This window comes from Cupressus sempervirens, chromosome 9, assembly GCF_028749045.1.
Source record: "Cupressus sempervirens isolate cs-2001-9-10 chromosome 9, ASM2874904v1, whole genome shotgun sequence".
NCBI lineage: Eukaryota > Viridiplantae > Streptophyta > Pinopsida > Cupressales > Cupressaceae > Cupressus > Cupressus sempervirens.
The window spans coordinates 664,117,053-664,138,435 of record NC_143126.1 but is presented as its reverse complement, the minus strand read 5'-3'; the positions used below and the strand labels follow the sequence as shown (position 1 = coordinate 664,138,435).

The 21,383-nt window shown below is 38.4% G+C and overlaps 1 protein-coding gene across 3 annotated transcripts in view; it reads right to left on the bottom strand.

Annotated features, from left to right (window-relative positions):
* Positions 1-21,383, bottom strand: part of LOC149540503 (uncharacterized) — a 206,344-nt gene that overhangs the window by 159,388 nt on the left and 25,573 nt on the right. For 2 of the 3 annotated variants that reach the window (XM_089801601.1, XM_089801603.1), the window contains exons 3-4: positions 11,513-11,685; positions 4,902-4,995 (exon numbers count right to left, since the gene is read on the bottom strand). In XM_089801601.1, the coding sequence (XP_089657727.1) occupies positions 4,902-4,995; positions 11,513-11,685 (267 nt within the window). Of the gene's footprint in view, positions 1-4,901; positions 4,996-11,512; positions 11,691-21,383 lie in introns of all 3 variants that reach the window. The other variant, XM_089801602.1, reaches the window with a different exon arrangement.

Genomic DNA, 21,383 nt, shown 5'->3' with positions numbered 1-21,383 from the left:
CCATTTTCATATTAAATAAACGCTTCATGAGAAATAACTTGTTTGAAGTGGAGTGCTTTTCATACAATGTCACTAGGGTTTTCATCAATTCTTTTGTCATCTTTTTTCTTTTGTAATATTAAATGCCACCGATGGTGCTAGGCATAATCGAATGCTTCCAAGTGCCTTTCTGTCGAAAAGATCTCATTCATCATTTGACATAGATCCCTGATTCTTGGATTTGCCTTCCAACGGCTTCCATAAATCCTTCTGATACAGATAGTCTTCCATTTGCATCTTCCATAACTGGAAGTTCTGCCCATTAAAGCTATCAACCCTCAGCTTACCCTCATTTGCCATTGCTCCCACTCAACTATGAGACTCCCACTCAACCGTGAAACTTTCCTGCAAAGGATAATTGAAAAACAACTAGGCTCTGATACCACTTGTTAGGATTAAACCACGAACAAAAATAACAATTACATGCAACTATAACCAATAACAAAAAATAATAGATCACATAGAAAAGAACACAAGGCACCAAGATTTAACGTGGTTCACCCAATACCACAGATGACGCAAAAGGGCTAGAACTAGGATGGATCCATCCTTTCTCTAGCTATTCCTGAATCGTGTTTTCGATCTCATCTTTGAATTTCTTGGGATGGCAATACGGTGTGGTTGTGACCAGCTTGGCTCCTACTTCCAACTAGATAGTATGTTCAGACCCTCGATGAGGTGGTATGCCAGGAGGAATGTCCATGAAAACTTTATCATGTTTACTTAAAATATCCTGGAGTTCATCATTTTGTGGAGGTGTCTGTTGTCCTTTTATGGGTTCCGTCGAGATAAAATAGTGTACCGCCCACGCAACGTCATCACGCCGAAAAATGCCTCCATCCGATGCGCAGAATCTTCCTTCAGACCTCCATTTGCCATTCCGCGGAGGACAACCTTCTTTCCATCAACAACAAAAGTGAAGTCCATCCGTTTGAAACTCTGAGTGTATTCATCAAAGTGTCTCCATCCACTATATGCCAAGAATAACCTCCATGTCATCAAGGTCCACTATGAAGAATTCTTCAGTCACCATGTGATTCGCCATTGTGATACTTAGCTGAGGAACAAGGTGTGTGTAGGGTAGAAGAGTCCCTTCGGCAACCTTGACCTGAAAGCCAACTTGCGTCTCCGTAGGTAGACCTCTTCACTTCACCAGAGATGAGTTAATGAAGTTTAAAATGGCTCCGCTGTCAAGCATCACCATAACCCTTTGTCCTTGAAGGGTTCCCTATACATGAAAAACTGTGCACCTCGAGCTACCGACTAGGGCAATAGTTCCTTCACGTCATACCAAAGTTGCAATTCTCTCCGTATGGTTTAAACTGGCCAAGTTGGTGTCGTTGTGAGGTTGGTTGTCTTCAGCCGACATTTCTTCCTGTTCGTCCTCATCATCGGACACGACCTCAATGTAATGGATCTTCCCTTTTTTGAGGCATCTGTGGCTAGGCTCCCAAGGTCCCTTGCAGTTGAAACACAATTTCTTCCTTCAGAGTTCTTGTCTGGTAGCTTCGTCCAACGATGGCTTCCTCGATGGAGGTTTGTCCCTCAAAAATGCTAGCGGTTTGGAATGTGAGTAACTTCAAGAAGATGACACCGATGATGATGCCATACTCTATGCTTTATTGATTGCTTCTGATAGGGTGGCAGGATTGAACCCCTTTACCCAACCTTTTAGAAGTTTTGTCAGTCCGTCCATGAAGAGTACTATCAATCTTCTTTCGGAAATGTTCGTGACCAAAACAAAGAGTTTTTGAAATGCTGCAATGAACTGATCGATCGATCCAGTTTGTCTTAGTTGTGCCAAATCTTTGAAATTGAGTTTCGGATCTTTACCATCAAATCACTCTATCAATCTCTCCATGAATTCCGCATAAGTATTTATTTGATCATGCCCTAATGTGATGGTGTCGTGATGCCACCATTCATGCGCAACTCCCTCCAAGTGCAGTGCGGCAAATTTGATTGCTTCTTCTTCTAGCATAGGATTCAGCTGGAAGTAAGTATCGGCCTTCATTACCCATGCTTGTGCAAATATGGAACCGGATCTGTCAAATGGAGACAGATTTACTTTACTCAACTTTCTTCTGAGATCATCGTTAAAATATCCTCTGTTTCTGCCTCCCGAATATCTCATTCTCAGATCCGCGTAATCTTTGTAGGATATATCTTCCTCAAGATTTGCATTCTTTTAGTCTTCTCTCAATTGTTCTTGCATCTCTTCAAAAGTTGGTTGTTTCTTCTGTGTTGTGCCTCGATCTGTGGGGGAAAAGATGGCATGGAAGGCCGAGAGCGTGTTGGATGAGGGTTCTATTACCCGACATCGAGTCTGCACTGTGACCATTTTGTTCTCCAAATATTTTATTGTTCGCCAACTTCTTGAGAGTCTCCTCCATGAGTTGCTAAGTATCAGTGATTTGTGCTTGATTTTTGGCAAGTTCCCTCAGTAGTGCCATGAGTTCAGCAGCTGTCGATTCCAGTTTGGCAGCCATTCGATCAACAAAATGTGTCCTTCTCTTCCAGCTATAAACTCTGATTCACTGTCCACATGCTGGCAGGACCAAAGCGCTCTGATACCACTGTAATGTTCCCAAGTACAGAAGGGCTGAAAGTATGGCAAAGGTAAACTTTTACACTGCCAATGGAGGGATCTATATAGTGGAGGAGGGGAAGTACATATTTAGGCATCTAAGATGTCCGTACGACGCTAGGACAATGCACAGGGAGGGTCTTACAATGTCTCCAGAAAGGCCATACAGTGGGGATGTTATGTGGCAGTATGATGACTTAGTTTTGAGGCCGTACAGTGGTCGTATGGTGAAGCAGCTTGTTGTACGGTGTGGTGAAAAGGAGGGTGTACAACATGAGGTTATGAGGGTCATACGATAGGCCGTACAAAGTAAGGATGGAAGAAAAGATGGATGTGCGGGAATGTGAGTGGAGGGAGAAGGTCGTACGGCCAAGGAAGAAGCAGTTCGGGAGAGAAAGAAAGTAGTAAGGACAGATATTTGAGCCCATAATGACAATACTCTTGTTCGAACAAAAACAAAAAGATTTTTATGGAAGCCAAATGCGATAATAGAGACTCAAATACACATAATTCCTTCAAGAAAATATATGTGCCGAAAGATGATGCTCCGATTTGCCAAATCCGAGTGAAGTATTACAGGCGATGGAATAGGGTGAGGGTTGAATCCCACCGAAACCGAGATGACCAAATAGGGAAGATCTTTCACTTCCGAAATGGCGAACAACAAGGAATCCCAACAGGAATTCGCAATACAGAGAGAATAATCCAAATTGCATACCTAAAGACTACCTCTAAGCCGTGCTTAAATACCCGTCAAGGAAAACTTTTCGAGGGTGTACAAAGATAGCCAACGGCGACACAAACTACAAAAACAAAAAAAAGAATGGATCCGAGATACAGAAATAATCAATCGGCCCGTTACAATAGTTTGATAAATGATTTATTTTATAACGAGAACATTACAAAGAAAATGAATTACCCTTTGCATCTCCTTGCCTTGCATTGACCCTTAGATACTATAGTCAATCGGTCCTCAAGTAGAGTATCACCAAAGTTGCCCCAAACAGAGATCCTCAAGTTACTCACAGGTACAAACAGTGCTGCATAGACTCTATCCCAATCACATATGACCTACAATGAGGCTTGAATTAATAAGTTGCGCAAGCACCGATGATTATGGTCTTGAGGCTCTTGAGAACAATACCAATGTTGATGCTCATAAATGGTGGTACTACCATGGAAAAATGTACTATCACCTAAAACCCATTGCCATCAAAATTTTATCATAAGTTCTTAACTCTTAAGATTGTAATTTTTAAATTCTTGATAGGTTGCTAGTTCATCATCATCCAAGAGGAACTAGAGCACATACTCCATGCACTCAATAAAACTCAATAGACTAAATTTCAAGAAGGAAAAAGATTTGGTCTATATGCATTCAAAGTTGAGGTTTGCAACATAAAACGATAATGCTTACTTAAAAGGGGAGGAAAAGCATTAGGATACTGCACCAGAGTGTGCCGAGTTGGAAGATTCAATTTCCCACCTTGATGCACTTGCTATTGATGATGATGATCATTAGCTGCCTAGTCATGTCAAGCCTGCTCCTAATGTTGACATTGCTAGTACTAATGTTAGTAGCACTTTTTCTGCTTTTAATTTGCAACAGCACAATGATTATGATTTGTTTGATGGTTTTTGATGATATTTGATTAGTGATGGCTGATTATTAATGTTGACATTATTGTTTTCGACTTGAAACATTGATATGATGGTGATGTATTTTGGTGTTTTGTTATGTCATTTGGACCAAAATGTTAATATGTGTGTGCGCGTGCGCACGCGTGTGAGTGATGGTGTATTTGCTATGTTACTTTAATATTAGCATAGTGGTGTATGAACTTATTTTTTGGTGCATATAAATACATACATATATATATAGACATATACACACACATATTTTTAAAAAAACATATATTCTTGTATGGATAAACCCAAAACAAATCTGAACCAACAAAAAAAAAGAACAAATTTCAAACCCGAATCCAAACAGACAACTTAGGGATTTAACTATGTAGTCTCGAAAAATGTTCGTTGAGTGGAGATCAAGCATTCATGGGCATGAGAGATGGTTTCCAAGAAACTGCTATGTATGAAATGTGAGGTCAACAAGGATTGATTAAAAAAAACACAATTAGATCCCATAATCACACAATCTAATAAAATGTAGAAACACCATAAAATTACTGATTTCAACTGTTGAGATCTTGCATGCAGAGATTTCAATTTGAATCAAAATTAAGTAATGAACATGAGTAAAATACAATATGACTACCTCAAAGCATAATCCATTATCATTGCATGCATAAACAGCACTACTTGATGTAAATAAGAATGAACCTTCCCCATTCCACTGCAATGCGGCTTCTCTGCAAATGTATTCCAGGATTTTAATCATTATTATTCATTGCATTGAACCGGTAAGTCATTTATGTTTTTATGAAATAAAAAACTACTCATTACCTTTCAGAACAAAAATATTCTAGCAAAAGCTTCCATGCATATCAATCAACTATTAAACTTCTCTACGAAAAGCCTACATTGTGCTTGAACCTTACTCTTCCTATCTTCGAAATAAAAATATACAGTGGTCTAAGTATTTTCACATTTTACTCGTTGAGGCATATTTGGCTGACATAAGCTTGGATAGATTTTTTCCATACACATGCAGACTTATTACTAAGGATATCAATGCTTAGTTTCTTGCCAGTCATTATGATACATTTGGAATACTTTCATCTCAAATTGAGGTATAGTTATAGGCTAAGCACCTAGCAGAACATGCTAGACCAAACATCGGTAGCTAAAAGAATGTGGTGATGAATCTTTGATTAGCATACATATTCCTAAGGTAAGCAAAATCCAGTTTGCACTTAGACATTTCAAATCTAACTTAAAGGTTTCCATATCTAAGGATTTTAGTAACTTTTCTAATAATTAGTTGAATAAATATGAGTTAATTCACATTTTAAATTAATCCTGGGCATGCCAAAAGCCTCATGAAGAGATGAAACAGGCACATTTAAAAGTAAATGAAATAATTTGCTAAGTGCTAAATCATGTTTACCCAATAATGCATGAGTAGTTGATTCAAGCTATGCTTAAAGTCATAATTTGCACCAAGTTATAAACTATTTTTTATACAACCCATTACCATGTAGTCTACAAGGACAGTTCTCATGTCAAGAAGCTCAACATGTCAATCATATTACATTGAAATTAGTCAGATGCAACACATGCTCTATGTAAATGGGACTAGACATCTGATTGGCTAAATGAATGATAGCAGCAGAGTGGCCACATGGCTTTCTATTTAGACCACCTCAGTAAGTTGTCTGGAATGCTCAATCTCTTTATGATCTTCTTTCAGATGTTCTAATTGTGCCTAATGGCTAGGATGATATTATAATTAAAATCCTTAAAAAGTGAAAGATTGTGCAATAGTTGTCATTCTCATAATGAATGTTAAATAATGTCTAAAAGGTAACCTAATAGAGTAGTTTGGCCAGTAGCCCTAACTTTTCTGGGTATGCCATTAAATCAATGAAGGAAATCTTAACATCTAGCAGCTTACAGATCCATACACAAAATACCCTTCAAGAGTCATTTTAAAACAAGTTGTAAATAATGTGCAGTAAACCAACAATTAGCACCAATTTATTTTCAATTTAAAAAAGTAGAACGAAAAATATACTGGTTAATAATATACACAACTAAGCATGCTATCAGGAAAAATCTAAAAAGCCTCAGATACATAAATTAAGATTTTGACCCTGAGGTAAGCTATCATGTCCCCTCTTTTAGCTCAGTCTAGCAGAGACATGTGAATCAGCTTATTATGGGGTCTTGTAGGCTGACAGGGTTGGATAGAGACCCAGTATGGTTATTCAGTGTTGGGGACTTGATGTTCTGGCAGTTATTGATCAATTGGGAGACGTTCCTTGTTTTTAGGAGGCAGTTCCTGGTTTTTAGGAGGTATGATCTTGCCCAGGGTTTGGTCTCCATGAGATTACTCTTTGGGTTCAGTTTCAGAGGGATAGGGCTTGTTTCCTAAATTTTAGGAGCATCCCTAGATTTTAGGGATGAGACTACTAGTGGATCCTTGATTTCCGACTTCAGTCACAGATAAGTGACAAGATGATTTTATGGTTTCTGATGTCAGTTGGGCATTTTGTGGCTATTTGGGTTATATTTTTAATATTTCCTAAGTTAGCATTTAATAATTAAATAAGGTTAAGTTATAGCCATTTTGGAGTAATAAAGAGCTTTTGGCCTCATCTGGATTGCTTATCCCTTGGTGTAATAGCTCATTGGAAAGGTCTTGAACTTTTCTAAATTTTTCTCTTTTGACTCAAAGCATTTCGGTGAACGGATTTCTTTCTATTGGAAAAAAGGTCATTTTCTGGATACTTGACCCCTTTAAAAATGAGAAATATATTATTTCATAACCCAAAGCCACGACACTTTTAGGGTTTGAGCTAAGTTTGGTGGGTTATAAGGACATGAAGACAAAGTTCGAAGGTATTATTGACATATTACATTTTGGATTTGGGTTTTGGGCTCTGATTGAGCTTTCAGCATTTGGGATGCCAAACCCTCTTGCTTTGCCTGTTTGGGATGTAGCCCCCAAAACAGTGGTTTGGATTCTTAGCAGTCAAAAGCATCTTGGAGATTGTGCATTGTTTCTTCAAGGGAACGCAGTATGGAGTCAAAGTTTTAGCTGGGGTTTGGACATTTTATCCACGTGTGGACACTTTGCAGCTATACAGCCATGCCTGGCAGCCATATTCTTTCCCACGTGCAGCACTTGAAGAGTTGGAATCTAGCCGTAACTTCTTTCTGGGCTCATATTTCTCATTCACGCCTCAGGTTGGCTTTGTCCTTGGTTGTATTCATCTGGATATGATTATAAATCTTCATTCGGTTACTCATTAGGCGTATATTCAGGAAAATCTGCTTGAAGCGACTTTGTTTTAAATATATTCGAAATACATTTTCAGAACTGGTTCATGTTATTGTACTTCTGTTATTACTTATTGAAAATCATCAAAAATACAAAACAATCAAACCCTTCTGCAGCTTCTGTCTAGCTCTGCAAGAAAATTTTAATAAACAGGGAAAACAAATTTAAAAATATAAATTTACAGCAGATTAGCAGAAGAGATCCATCAAGGATCTTTCAATGGTATCAGAGCTTAAATCCTACCAGCTTGTAAGGTTTGTGAGAAATTGTCACAACAGATTTCAGCAAAAGTCTCAATTCATTTCAGCATCTGGGTACTGGCTAAAAGGTTTTGATAATTCATTTTAGCATCTGGGTACTGGTTAAAAAGTTTTGATAATTCGTTTTGGCATTTGGGTATTGGATAAAAAGTTTTGATAATTCATTTTGGCATTTGGGTATTGGATAAAAAGTTTTGATAATTCATTTTGACATTTGGGCACTGGCTAGCAAGTTTTGATAATTCATTTTGGCAAGGGTTTAGAATAGACCAGGAACCTACCATGGCTAGAAATAAAAATGGGTGCTCTAAGGTTTCATCTTCGTTAACAAGCACAAGTAAGATGCCTCTTGCCAAGACATTCAATGTTGCAATTATGAGCAGCTACCATCAATATTGTTCTCTTCCTAAGGAGATATGCAACCTCCTTTCCTTTATAGAATTTATGGGTGTACCTAAAGTAGATGATAATTGGGTATCTACAAGCTCTTTTCAGCAGCAAAAAGAGAAAGAAATATTAAATGATAATAAAGAAGCCATTGGTCACAAATTGGAAGAGATTACAATCAGGGGACAAACCATTAGAGATGTTGAAAATGTGACACCAAGGTGTGAGGCCTATTCTGAAATTTGCAACAGCAGTTCAAATCATGAGGTAACATTTATTTCAAATGGAGGTAATGATGTTGATGATGGTATTCAACTTAAGAATGGAACAAGTAATACAAAAGGTCAGGATTATTTTGGTGACTTTGTACAAGAGAGTAATCCGGACATAGGCATTTCAGAGGCATTGGGTGATGAGACTTCATGTCATGATGAGTCTGATTTCTTAGACCATACCCTAGAAATCAGAGTAGTGTGTACTCATAGTGATACTGAATCCTGAGATCGTGATTCAATTGTATGTGTAGACACATGGGGAGCTGATGAGAGTGAGCATAGTGTGGTGACAGCAATTTCATCATTGACAGAGGAGGTGGTCTCAGAGGTACAAAGTTGCAGTACTATAAATGAGGATACATGCATTAGTGAATGCATACTGGATACTCCTTACAACGATGTGCATGACTCCTACACAGTATTCTACCATAGCGCAGATTCAGAGGTAGTACACATGCCTGAGAACTATCATTTTCAGACTCCTCATCGCTTGATTAGACAACTCAGGGTTGATGATAGGAGGGTAGACATAGTGGTTGAGCACTTTGATGTCACTCAACAGATGTTATCTACACTCAGTTGGAGTGCTCTTATGACTGATGAGCAAGATAGTGGAGTTTCCATGCTCTTCATAAGGCTGTGGGGATATTGAAGCAAGACTTATACTATCTGTGTTGTGATAGTGCGCTCCCATCTTTAGAGGATACAATTATTGACTATAGGTACCTGACTCAGCAGTTTGGGAGGATTGGTTAGTGGGACCAGCAAATGATCCAGCATTATGTCAAGCAGTTTCCGACATGGGCTATCACATCTATATCACAAAGACTTCATCCGGGATCATGGTTACAGGATGATGTGGGTATTAGCAAACATGATGCTTTGGACGATTATTACTTCCGTGCTGGTATCACAGTGGTTGCGGAGAGATATGGCATGATAGAGGTTTCTAGTTATCCATGTTTATACCTGATGGATGGGTGTTGGTTCAAAGGGTGTTGGAATCAGGGTGTTGTTTTGTTTGACACCTTGTCTTACAAGGATTCCAGTATGTTACCACCTTGGTTGTGGGAACACTCTCATCCAATGTGGGATCCTGGTATTATCCTATGCAGTGCATTTGATTGGGCGATCCTTGATGTGTTGCTTCATTTCACACACCCAAGAGTGTATATTAGAGTGGCGCAATAGGAGTTTGTTCATTTCTTGTGGGCAAGCATCTCCGAGAGGCGAGGACTGTCATGTCCCCTCTTTTAGCTCAGATTAGCAGAGACATGTGAGTCAGCTTATTATGGGGTCTTGTAGGCTGACAGGGTTGGATAGAGACCCAGTATGGTTATTCAGTGTTGGGGACTTGATGTTCTAGCAGTTATTGATCAGTTGGGAGACATTCCTTGTTTTTAGGAGGCAATTCCTACTTTTTAGGAGGTATGATCTTGCCCTGGGTTAGGTCTCCATGAGATTACTCTTTGGGTTCAGTTTCAGAGGGATGGGGCTTGTTTCCTAAATTTTAGGAGCATCCCTAGATTTTAGGGATGAGACTGCCAGTGGATCCTTGATTTCCGACTTCAGTCACAGATAGGTGACAAGATGATTTTATGGTTTCTGATGTCAGTTGGGCATTTTGTGGCTATTTAGGTTATATTTTTAATATTTCCTAAGTTAGCATTTAATAATTAAATAAGGCTAAGTTATAGCCATTTTGGAGTAATAAAGGGTTTTTGGCCTCATCTGGATTGCTTATCCCTTGGTGTAATAGCTCATTGGAAAGGTCTTGAACTTTTCTAATTTTTTCTCTTTTGACTCAGAGCATTTCGGTGAACGGATTTCTTTCTATTGGGAAAAAGGTCATTTTCTGGATACTTGACCACTTTAAAAATGAGAAATATATTATTTCATAACCCAACGCCACATGGAGACACTTTTAGGGTTTGAGCTAAGTTTGGTGGGTTATAAGGAGATGAAGACAAAGTTCGAAGGTATTATTGACATATTACATTTTGGATTTGGGTTTTGGGCTCTGATTGAGCTTTCAACATTTGGGACGCCAAACCCTCTTGCTTTGCTTGTTTGGGACGTAGCCCCCAAAACAGTGGTTTGGATTCTTAGCAGTCAAAAGCATCTTGGAGATTGTGCATTGTTTCTTTAGGGGAACGCAGTATGGAGTCAAAGTTTTAGCTGGGGTTTGGACATTTTATCCACATGTGGACACTTTGCAGCTATACGGCCACGCCTAGCAGCCATATTCTTTCCCACGTGCAGCACTTGAAGAGTTGGAATCTAGCCGTAACTTCTTTCTAGGCTCATATTTCTCATTCACGCCTTCAGGTTGGCTTTGTCTTTGGTTGTATTCATCTGGATATGATTATAAATCTTCATTCGGTTACTCATTAGGCGTATATTCAGAAAAATCTGCTTGAAGCGACTTTGTTTTAAATATATTTGGAATACATTTTCAGAACTGGTTCATGTTATTGTACTTCTGTTATTACTTATCGAAAATCATCAAAAATACAAAACAATCAAACCCTTCTGCAACTTTTGTCTAGCTCTGCAAGAAAATTTTAATAAACAGGGAAAACAAATTTAAAAATATAAATTTACAGCAGATTAGCAGAAGATATCCATTAGGGATCTTTCATAAGGAGTGGGAAAACTTATGAACACAGTCTTGTTTTCAGATATAACATTATATTTAATGTTCAAAACAATATATCATCCATAGCCATCATGTATTATGGTTTTTGTTTCATAAAGATAAGGCTCCTGTTATCACTAGAAAGGTCTGATATTTTGATCATGAAGATCTAGTTCTGTATAAAATAGTGCAATACAAGAAACAACATAATATGGCACCTTCTTTACAATCTAAAAAACATGTTCATACATCGGTGAGTGGGAGAATCATTATATAATTTCAAACATATGGACAACTTATTACGTTTTTAGATAGTATTGAAGAGTCATGTTAAAAAGCAGTATGGTGTATCAATATTCAAACCTGACATCATCTGGGTAATCAACACTTCCAGATGGTGGAGCACAAAAAATAACAAAAGGAAACCGCTCAGATGATTGTGAACCCTTCAAACATGGTTTGATGCCAAGATTTTGCAACTCTTTGTGGTGATCAGTTGACCTTGTTTGCCCAACAACTCTGCAAGATGGATTTTCCTGCCCTGAGGCCATGTCAGACCCTCCAAGACAGCTATAATTCAGAATAGAGGAAAGAAAATGGACAACAGACAACACCTTCAAGTTGTAATCAGATAACTTTGCGAAAAAGCAGTGTAACTAGAAATATTGGAGTTCTACAAGAACAAAACATAGTACAATAATTGTGTTGTGAAACTATTAGAACTATAACAGGTTTACAATTATCAATCGTTTATACAAAATTTATAAATTCTGATGGAGAATAAGAGTGTAATTGAATGTTAGAATTTCCTAATTAAAAAAAACTCCTGTCAATTATCACCAATCAGATACAATATTACATGCATATTAGTTGCATTTGGTGTGCATGTGTGGCTGGAGTGCACAAGGATGTGCAGATCATTTTTTAACATTTCTAAAACAGCATTTATAAACAAGTACAGAGTGAAGACATTCCACAGATGAAAATAAAATTTAAATTTAAAAAAAAAAATCTCGGCATATAGAAAAATCTTTTTAGGGGGGTTTGATCCATGTGTATTTTTAAGTTGGCTCATGAGAACCTCATGAGTAGTCATTTACTTTAATGGCATTTTTATTCACGTATGCTGATTAGTTACAAGGCAAAGGAACCCACTTTGCACAAAACAAAGCACGTAATGCCTTATAATCCACTTTAGTATGACAATCTCAGCTAAGTTGTATAAACCCAAACACAACCCGATCATGTTTTTGCATTAGATATTGAAAGTTTCTGCGAGAAATTTAATTAATGTTCACTTTTCTTAGGATTTGAAACATTAATTAAGAACTTTCTATAGCAGTCAATCATTCTAACAACTTTTTTAATTCATTCATGGCAGTGATAACTACAAGGCCATGAGCCCACTTACAAATAAGCACCTATCACCATTTATTAGTTAGAAAAGGAATGATAAATATATATCATTTATTTACTGTACACCCTGTAGCCTCATTTCTCATCAGAAAAGCTTTTGAAGCATGCAATTCTTTACAGTCACACTAGTCCCACAATTATCACCAATGTGAAATAGAGCCAAGTACAATCTAACTGCCACAAGAATTAAAGGCTTTCATGGGCATTTTTATAATTGATAAAAACAACATAGATTATTTCCATATACTATTGGCATTTGAATCCATATGTAAATAAGCACAAGAAAGCATATCATATCTACAATCATCTCCCTTGCCAACACTTCGTAAATCTATTAGATTCAAAGTTTTATGGACTATTCAACCCAAATTAGATCTATTTAGTAATCGCTCGACGACATACATCCAAATTTAACTTGTGAAGTAATAAGCAATGAAACATATAAAACCATCCACAAAATGTAACAAAAAGATTTTTCACATGGAATCCCTTGGTCAGAGGCAAAAACCACGGAGGAAATCATCATTGAAGGAACCACAAATGCCACCACTTAAGTACCTATTCTTAATTCAGGATAATACCTGTAGATATATCCATAGTAATCCCCTTCCATATTGGCATTCCTCCAATCTTCCCATAACTATTATTGTATTTCTTCAAAAGTTGGTTCTTGTCCTTTGTGAGGTGCCTTTGTGAGTGGAGGGAAGGTCGGCATGGAAGGTAAAGAACGTTCAGGATGAGAATTTGTCTTTCCTCTAACCGAGTCATCATTGTGTTCATTATATTCTCTAAATATTTTTCCTTTGGCCAATTTTCATAGTGTTTCCTCCACGAGTCGCTGAGTGTCATTAATCTAAACCTAATTCCTAGTGAGCTCTCTTAGTAATGACATAAGTTTGGCAGTGGGATCTTGTAAATTTCCCATTCTACCAACTTAGTGATACTGCCTTCATTTTCAGGCATAAACTTGATTTTATTGTCCATAGGCTGGCAAGGTCACTGACTCTGATACCAATGTAATATTCCAAATTACTAGCGTTACCAAAAAACCCTTGTCAGAAGATGTCATACAGTCTATAGATGATGTCCCACATGCATACAAAGTCCAGTTTGGGTCGTACAGTGGGAACTAGAGGTCGTACAGTATGAATTAATAGTCGTACAACAATATACAAGGAGGGAAATGAGGTCACACATTTGAGAGTGTGTTGATGTTGTTGAGGGCAATGACAATCTGAATTCAAATAGCAAAGGGAGGTACAATGTAGAGTAAGCTCCAACTGTACGTGGTTAAAACATTGTACGGTAACTGAACAACTGTACGAAACAAGTACCGTCAAATGATGGAACCAATATAGTAAGGGTAGACACATGCGATGCAAGTGTTATATGGGAGAGGGAAGATTTCTATGTATGGTGTTCTTAGAATGAACCTGAAATGTTTAAACTTAAAATCCAATTTTATAGACTACCATAGTTGACACTACAAGAAGATTTGCTTCGGAACAAAAAAATGTTATTGAATAATAATGTGTATTTGTTGTTCACAAAAAGATGCAATTATTGTTCGACATGAATGTATTGGAAACATGGTACTTAGATTCGCTAGATCTGAGCAAAGTAACCCACTAGCAGAAAAGGACAAGCCTAAAATCTTGTTGAAACTGCAATAATCCAAATAGGGAAGATCTTTTACTTCCAAAATGGTAACAAGCTAAACTCCTAATGGAATTTGTAGTACAAAATACAATTAGATGCTCACCTACAACAATCTAACCTAACTAACATATATACCTCATCAAAAATGTCAACACATGACACACAAAACACCTACAAAATAATTAAAATAAAAATGGACCCCGAGATATACCAAATCAATTGGTCCCACACACAAAAATTTAATATCTTATTTTATTTATTTTATGATAGGGATATTACAATTGTCAAGGGCAGTATTCAGATGGAATTGGTTACCTCTTGTCTATCTCCTAGTAGCAATCAAATCTCCTAGGCTTCATAGTATCCTACACACATCTCCTTTGAACTCTAGATGATATCCTTTATCATTCAAATGGCCACCACTGAGCAAGTTATGTTTTAAACCTTGTACAAGATAAACATTATCAGCATTACTCTTTGTATTCAAAGAAATAGAACCTTTATCTTTTACCAAACACAATGAGTTCTTTCCAAACCTGACCACACCACCATCAAATTCTTCAACCTTAATGAATTGGCTTCTATCACCGGTTATGTGATGTGAGCATCTACTATCAATGACCCAATCATTATTGCTCTAAGTGTGAGACTAATGCTTTCTCACCTATGGTCTCTCCCTTGACTACAACAAACACCACCTCCTCTTCTTCATCATCCTCTGATTCTTCATCTATTACACCATCCATTACAACATAGCATTGCTTCTTTCCTTTTTCTTTAAATCTTTTGACCTTATCCTTTTACTCACCAATAGAAACCTAGAACCAATATGTCCTATCTTCTTGCATGAAAAACACTTCAATGATAATTTGCCTTTGTACTTACCATTACTTCTTGGAAATCTCTTTGCAAGTAGGGCTTCAAGTTCATCTTTCCTTCTTTCATCATCAAAAATTAATTCAAGCTCCTAGTAATGACTTGTCTCTTTATCCATCTTCCCTAGAGCCAAAGACAAAGAGTGTAGAATGGACATCAACCAAAATAACAGAACATACAAGAGCATATATTCAATTGTATAGGAATTAAGAGAACATTTAATGCAATTAACATATGTACCAAAGTTAACGAGGGAAAATCATATATTTTATTGATTACCAAAACAAAAGGTACATCATTCATATTCCTAAGTTCTTAAATAGAGGTTGGTTGGCAAGGAAGACCAACTGACGCATCCCCTCGCTAACAACTACCCATCCCCAAACTATCTTTAATTACAACATTGTATTATTAGGCTCTACATCTATCCCCGGTTAAAAAAAGAGTCGTCTTCAAGACGACTACCCAGCAAAACTAAAAAATAAACTATACTTCAAGAGGTGCGGTTGGAGGAGGTCCTTGGGCTGGATCCTCGTCTCGGTGACGAATAGGCTCTAACTCTCACTCAACAACCATGTGCTTAGCTCGAACTCCTTGAAGTAGGCACAAGGCATCCATTCTGTCTTTTTCTACTTCTGCCAATTTCGCTCCCAAATGTCCCCTTCTCAACTTGTCATTCTGCCTCCTTTTGCCTTGCCAATTCCTTTTCTTCTTTCAATTGCCTTGCTAAGTCTTTTTCATGTTGCCATGCCAGGAAAGTGCCTCAAAATGCTTCCTCCATCCTGCAAGGGACTACATGAGAGATGGATGCTCAAGTCTCCAGGGGACTATAGGTTCAGTCATCCATATCTTTGTTGCCTCTTCATGCACAACTCCACTCTGCATAAGTACACTCCAATCAATATGGTAGTCTGTCCTCATAAATGCCACTAGCGACTCTGCTGCCCAGACAATGGCATCCAAGTTCTATCCTTGAATCTTATTCATGATCTCCTTAGTGGCTTGCTCCATGTCCCACAATTCTTTGAGGAAGCTTTCAACATTTTCCCCAAATTAAGGTACTGCCACCCCTACTCCACCTAGTGCTAATGGCTCCTTGTGAGTTTTGACACAGTCCTCATCTGTCTCCATTTCTAGGGGAATTGGTAAAGGGGGTGGTATCATCTCAAATTTTCCCAATAAATTATCTGCCTCTGCCAACATGAGTGTATCTTCATCTTGTGCTACTGGTGGCGTACTTGTACTCGTTCTCTCTATGGACTTCTCACTCTATACCACCTTCTTGCCAATAGGTTTAATCAACAAGGCAATTGGTTGAGCCACCTCGATACCTTCTAGCATTGCCAATCTAACACTTTGTCAAGCTTTCTTGTGGCCCCAAAGATCTATCATCTCAGTGTTGGGCAACTATTATGGAGAACAAAGTTCGCTAGAATGGAAATGCATTTAGCACCCCATTGTGTCATTCATTGTCCATCTCCTTGCATCCCTTCTCCTCTAACCAACTTCTCATTAGAAGTTCCTTATATAGCCTCTATATTCCCTTTCGTGCCAGTAATCTTCGTACCAATCTCTACTATACTGCTACCATCCTTCGTACGAAGTTCTTCAAAATGAGCAACCATATGGCCTCCTATTTGTACACCTTTCTCCAACGTATGACTCTCTTCCTCTCCTACCATACAAATCCCTTCCTCCCGGCTCTTCTCTGTACCATGGACTTCTGCCAATTTCAGGACTGCCCTTGTCAATGGTCCTCCATCTAGCAGTAAGAATGTGACCTCCCTAAGTGTTCCCTTGAGATGGCTCAACCAAATTTCCTCTTTCTCTGATTCATCTTTAGATGATGCTCCCATAGTGGTTTCTTCTCCATCTGAACTCAAGCTCCCATCTTCTCCCTTTATGGTTTGTATAGAAATGTCAGGGACTGCTATTTGCCTTAGTTTCTTTTTCCTGGGCTCTCCCCCTCTAGCCCCCTTTCCAAGGATATCAAGATGAAACCAATATGCCATGGCTGGTCTATAGGGTTCTACTCTGCTTGTTGTAACAAACATCCTCCAATGCTTCGGGGCTACCTGCGTTCAAACTGCTTCCAAGAACAATGCAATGGCATGGTGGGGCATGTAGAAAGATTTATGTTTTAACTATAAAAATTCCCTCAACCTTTCTAATAGAACTTGAGCCCAAATGTAAACCCTTCCCATGTTCTGTCCATTTACTATGAGTAGCATCCAGATAGCAATATTAGACATGCAGCTTGCCCCAATAAGTTTTCTCTTTACCAGGTCTATAATGTACCTCGACTGGTGATGACTATTTTTTTCAACCCCCAGCTGTTATTCTTACTTAGAATACTATTCCATTCATCCCTACACATCAGGCGAAGCCATTTCTCCTTTTCTTTTGCTCTCACTTTTGTTGTTTTCGTTGCATTGTGTCCTTTGTTGGGAACCCCAAATACTTTATTTATCTCTTTGGGAGAATATGAGATAGTGAGGGTTTGCTGAAAATATTGAATTACAGACTTATGTCCCTTCTTGTCATATACCACAACCAAGGTTTGTAACACTGGGTCAAATTCCTTCAAGTCAAAAATAGGTGCAAAATTATTTTGTCTACCTCTAGTTTTCATAATGTCTCCTTGAGTACATGGCTATCCTTAGCATTCTCCAACCACATTCTAAACTCACTCCCTGCTAGACTTTTGAATGTGATATTTTGGCAGTCGTAACCCCTTTTGCATTTTTCGCTTTGTCCTTCTTGGTGGCCATTTTTAGTGTTTCTTCACCTGCAAGACTTTTTCTTTGAATTGATTACCAATCCTCTGCTTCAATTTCCAATACTTCTCTTTACCATCTTGCGATTATTGTTAACTGCGCTTGTGCCTTTAACCCTTTCATCATTACTTCTCTTGTAACTATCAGTTACCATGTGTCTAGAATATGTCTTGATCTTCCTAATGTCGTACTTGTATCGTTCTTCCTCCACTGTATTCCAATTGGTACAGCAACTAGTTTTTTTAATTCCATGTGAATTTGGGAGTGTTGTTCGCACACCCGCTTTCTCACCTTGTGCCGATAGACTCCTTCGTACTCATACATCCATCATATGGCTTTCCTCCTCTTGTCTTTGTTTGACCCTCTTGGTTCCTGCAAATCGTACTTGTATAGCAATGATAATCTCCGTACGAATCCTAATACTTGTACGGTTCCCTCCTAGTTTCCAAATCATCGTATGTACTCTTTCCTCCTTGCCCGTCGTACTTCACTATGGATACCTATTCTTCCTATAGAGAATGCTCCCCTCCATTGTGCGACTTTCCCAGCCTTCCGCACGCGTACATAGATGCTTGGTACCACCATGTTATGCCTTCTTATCCTTCAATGTACGGAAAATATCCCTTGGTATAATGTTTCCCTTTCCTTCAGGCCCGATTTATATAATGGGCCAAGGTGAGGGTTTACTATATTTTCTTTAGCTTTTTCTTTTAATTTCCTTCCTTTTTCTATGTCTTCTTTTATACACATACAATGGATAGAACTTGGCTCCCCTCTTTTCTTATAGGGTTATTATCAAAGGTAGACAACTTTATTGCTCCATTGTCCTTTACTTCCATTATCCAATATGGTCCCAGCCATCTTATTTTGAACTTACCTAATTTTATTTCATATTTTCCACCATACTTGAGTACTAGCTAGTCCTTAAAATTCATGTTCTTCAAATATTTATCATGCCAAAATTTCCATCTCCCTTGTGCCACTTTTGTAGCCCATTAAGCCATTGTCTTCCTTTCATCCAATTTTATTAAGGCACTTAGTCAGTCTCTTAAGCTTTACATGTCCCCTAGCCTATGTTCAACTACTATTCTTAGACTGGGAACTATATATTCTACTAGCATCACCACCTCCTGCCCATACATTAAATAAAGAGGGGTCTGTCCATTAGTGGCCTTGTAAGTAGTTATGTAGGCCCATAAGATTGTTGGAAGTCTTTCATCCCAATCTCCTTTTTCCACCCCGTAGGTCTTATACAAAATGGTTACCAAAACTTTATTTGTGGCTTCTACTTGATCATTGGCCCTAGGGTAGTACGGACTAGAAAAATAATGGAAAATCTTGTACTCACTTGTCATTGTATGGATTGCCTGGTTGATAAAGTGCACTCCTCTATCACTTGTTAACTACAAGGGTATGCCAAATGGAGTCACTATTTGTTCGTAAAGGAATTTGGCCATACTTATTGTCATGTTGTCTGGGAGCGCCCTTGCCTCCATCCACTTAGTAAGGTACTCCATTGCAACTACTATATATCTGCATCTATGAGTATTGTTGGTAGGCAGGGGGGATACAAAGTCTAAACCCCAACACTCAAATAATTCATGTAGCTATGAGCGAAAGAGTGGCATAAAGTCCCGTTTGAGAGGTTTCCCTTCCCTTTGACATGTATAAGAACCCATTCTCGGGCATCGGCATGAAGCATAGGCAACCAGAGTCCTAAAAAGAGTACCTTTTGGGTTGTAGCATCTGGTCTTGCCATGCCTTCATGGGATTCCCTGAGGAACCCTAGGATCTCTTCCTCCATCACACATCTCCTTAACACCTCATTGGACCCCATTTTATACATTAACCTGTTAATTAGCTGGAATGTCCATCTTTTCAATACAATCTTTCTTCTTTCACCTATTGGCATCTCTCTAGGAAAGGTGGCAGTAGATAGGTATTGTCCAATGCCTTCGTAACACTATGGAAGTATGGCAATTTGAAACAAGTGGACATTCGGAAAGTCTTTGTTTACTCCATTCCTGACAAATTCTCCTGACTTATTTTGGATAGCTAATATGCAATCACATAACTTCTCTTTGGATGGACTATGAATTTAAAGGTAAACTCTTGGAGAAGGATTAACCACCTACTAACTCTTCCTTGGATAATAGGTTTATTAACCACAAACATAAGAGTTTGATGATCTACAAAAATGTAAAAGAGTGGCTAGTAAGTAATGTCAAAACGTTTGAACCGCATAGACCATACCTAAAGTTTCTCTCTCTATGGTACTATAATTTCGTTCTACTTTTGAAAGTAACCTGCTAGCAAAGTACACCAGTTGGTCCATTCCCTCATTTCCTGTTTGTGCCAGAGTGGTGCCTATTGCATAGTTAGATGCATCCACATGGATGTGAATTTCCTTGCTCCAATCAGGATATATGGGGATTGGAGCTCCCACTAGTCTCTTCTTCAATTCTTGGAAGACCTCCTCTTGGTCGTCTTCCCATACAAATTTCTCCCCTGTTCTGGTTAAGCTCTAGAAGGGTAGAGATACTTCGGCAAATCCCTTTATAAACCTTCTATAATACCCTATGTGTCCTAAAAATGATTTAACACCAGTCATGTCCATGGGAGCCTTCATGTCAATAATGACTTTGATCTTGTTAGGGTTCATCTTCAAGTGTGCCTTGCACACTAAATGCCCAAGGAATCTTCGCTAGGGAACCATGAACCAACATATCTTTGGGTTTAGTGCTAGCTTTGCCCTTCTACATTGTTCCATGCATTCTCCTATAACCTTCAAGTACTACTCCTTTCCACTGTAAATAGACCAGTCATCCAGAAAGGCCTTGAAATTACCTACTGACATCCCATCAAACATGTGAAGAACAATTCTTTGAAATGTGGCTAGTTCATTACACAATCCAGATGGCATCCTGTTGTGAGCATATACTCCATCTTCCACTACAAAGGTGGTTTTCATTTTTTCCTCCTCCACAATTTTGATTTGATTGTATCCTGAAAACTCGTCCATTCAGGAGTACATCTCCTGTTCGGCCACTCCCTCCAAGATACTATCTATAAAGGGGATTAGGAAAGGGTCTTTTATAGTCATTGCATTTAGGTAGTTGAAGTCCACACAAATCTAGATTTGATTTCCATCCTTCTTCAAGGATATAACTATTAGCGACACCGACTTGCTTGTTTGTACCTTGAATATTATGCCTACCTCAAGCATCTTCATAATCTCTTCCTAAGGCTTAGCCACAGTTTTTTATTCATTCGGTTAGGTCTCCTTCGTACTGATCTTGCTTCTATTACCAAAGGTATCCGATGGATGCACAATTCAGGTGGCACTTGCCTGCAATGTTTCTTCAGGGAGGACATTCACACCCAAGTCTCCATCTACAATAGTATTGGTCAACTTGCACCCCATGATCTCCATCTCCACCATCATCGGGGTTCTTCCCATTCCTATGGTGAATATGGAGTTATTGTTTTTACCCATTTTTTCTTCC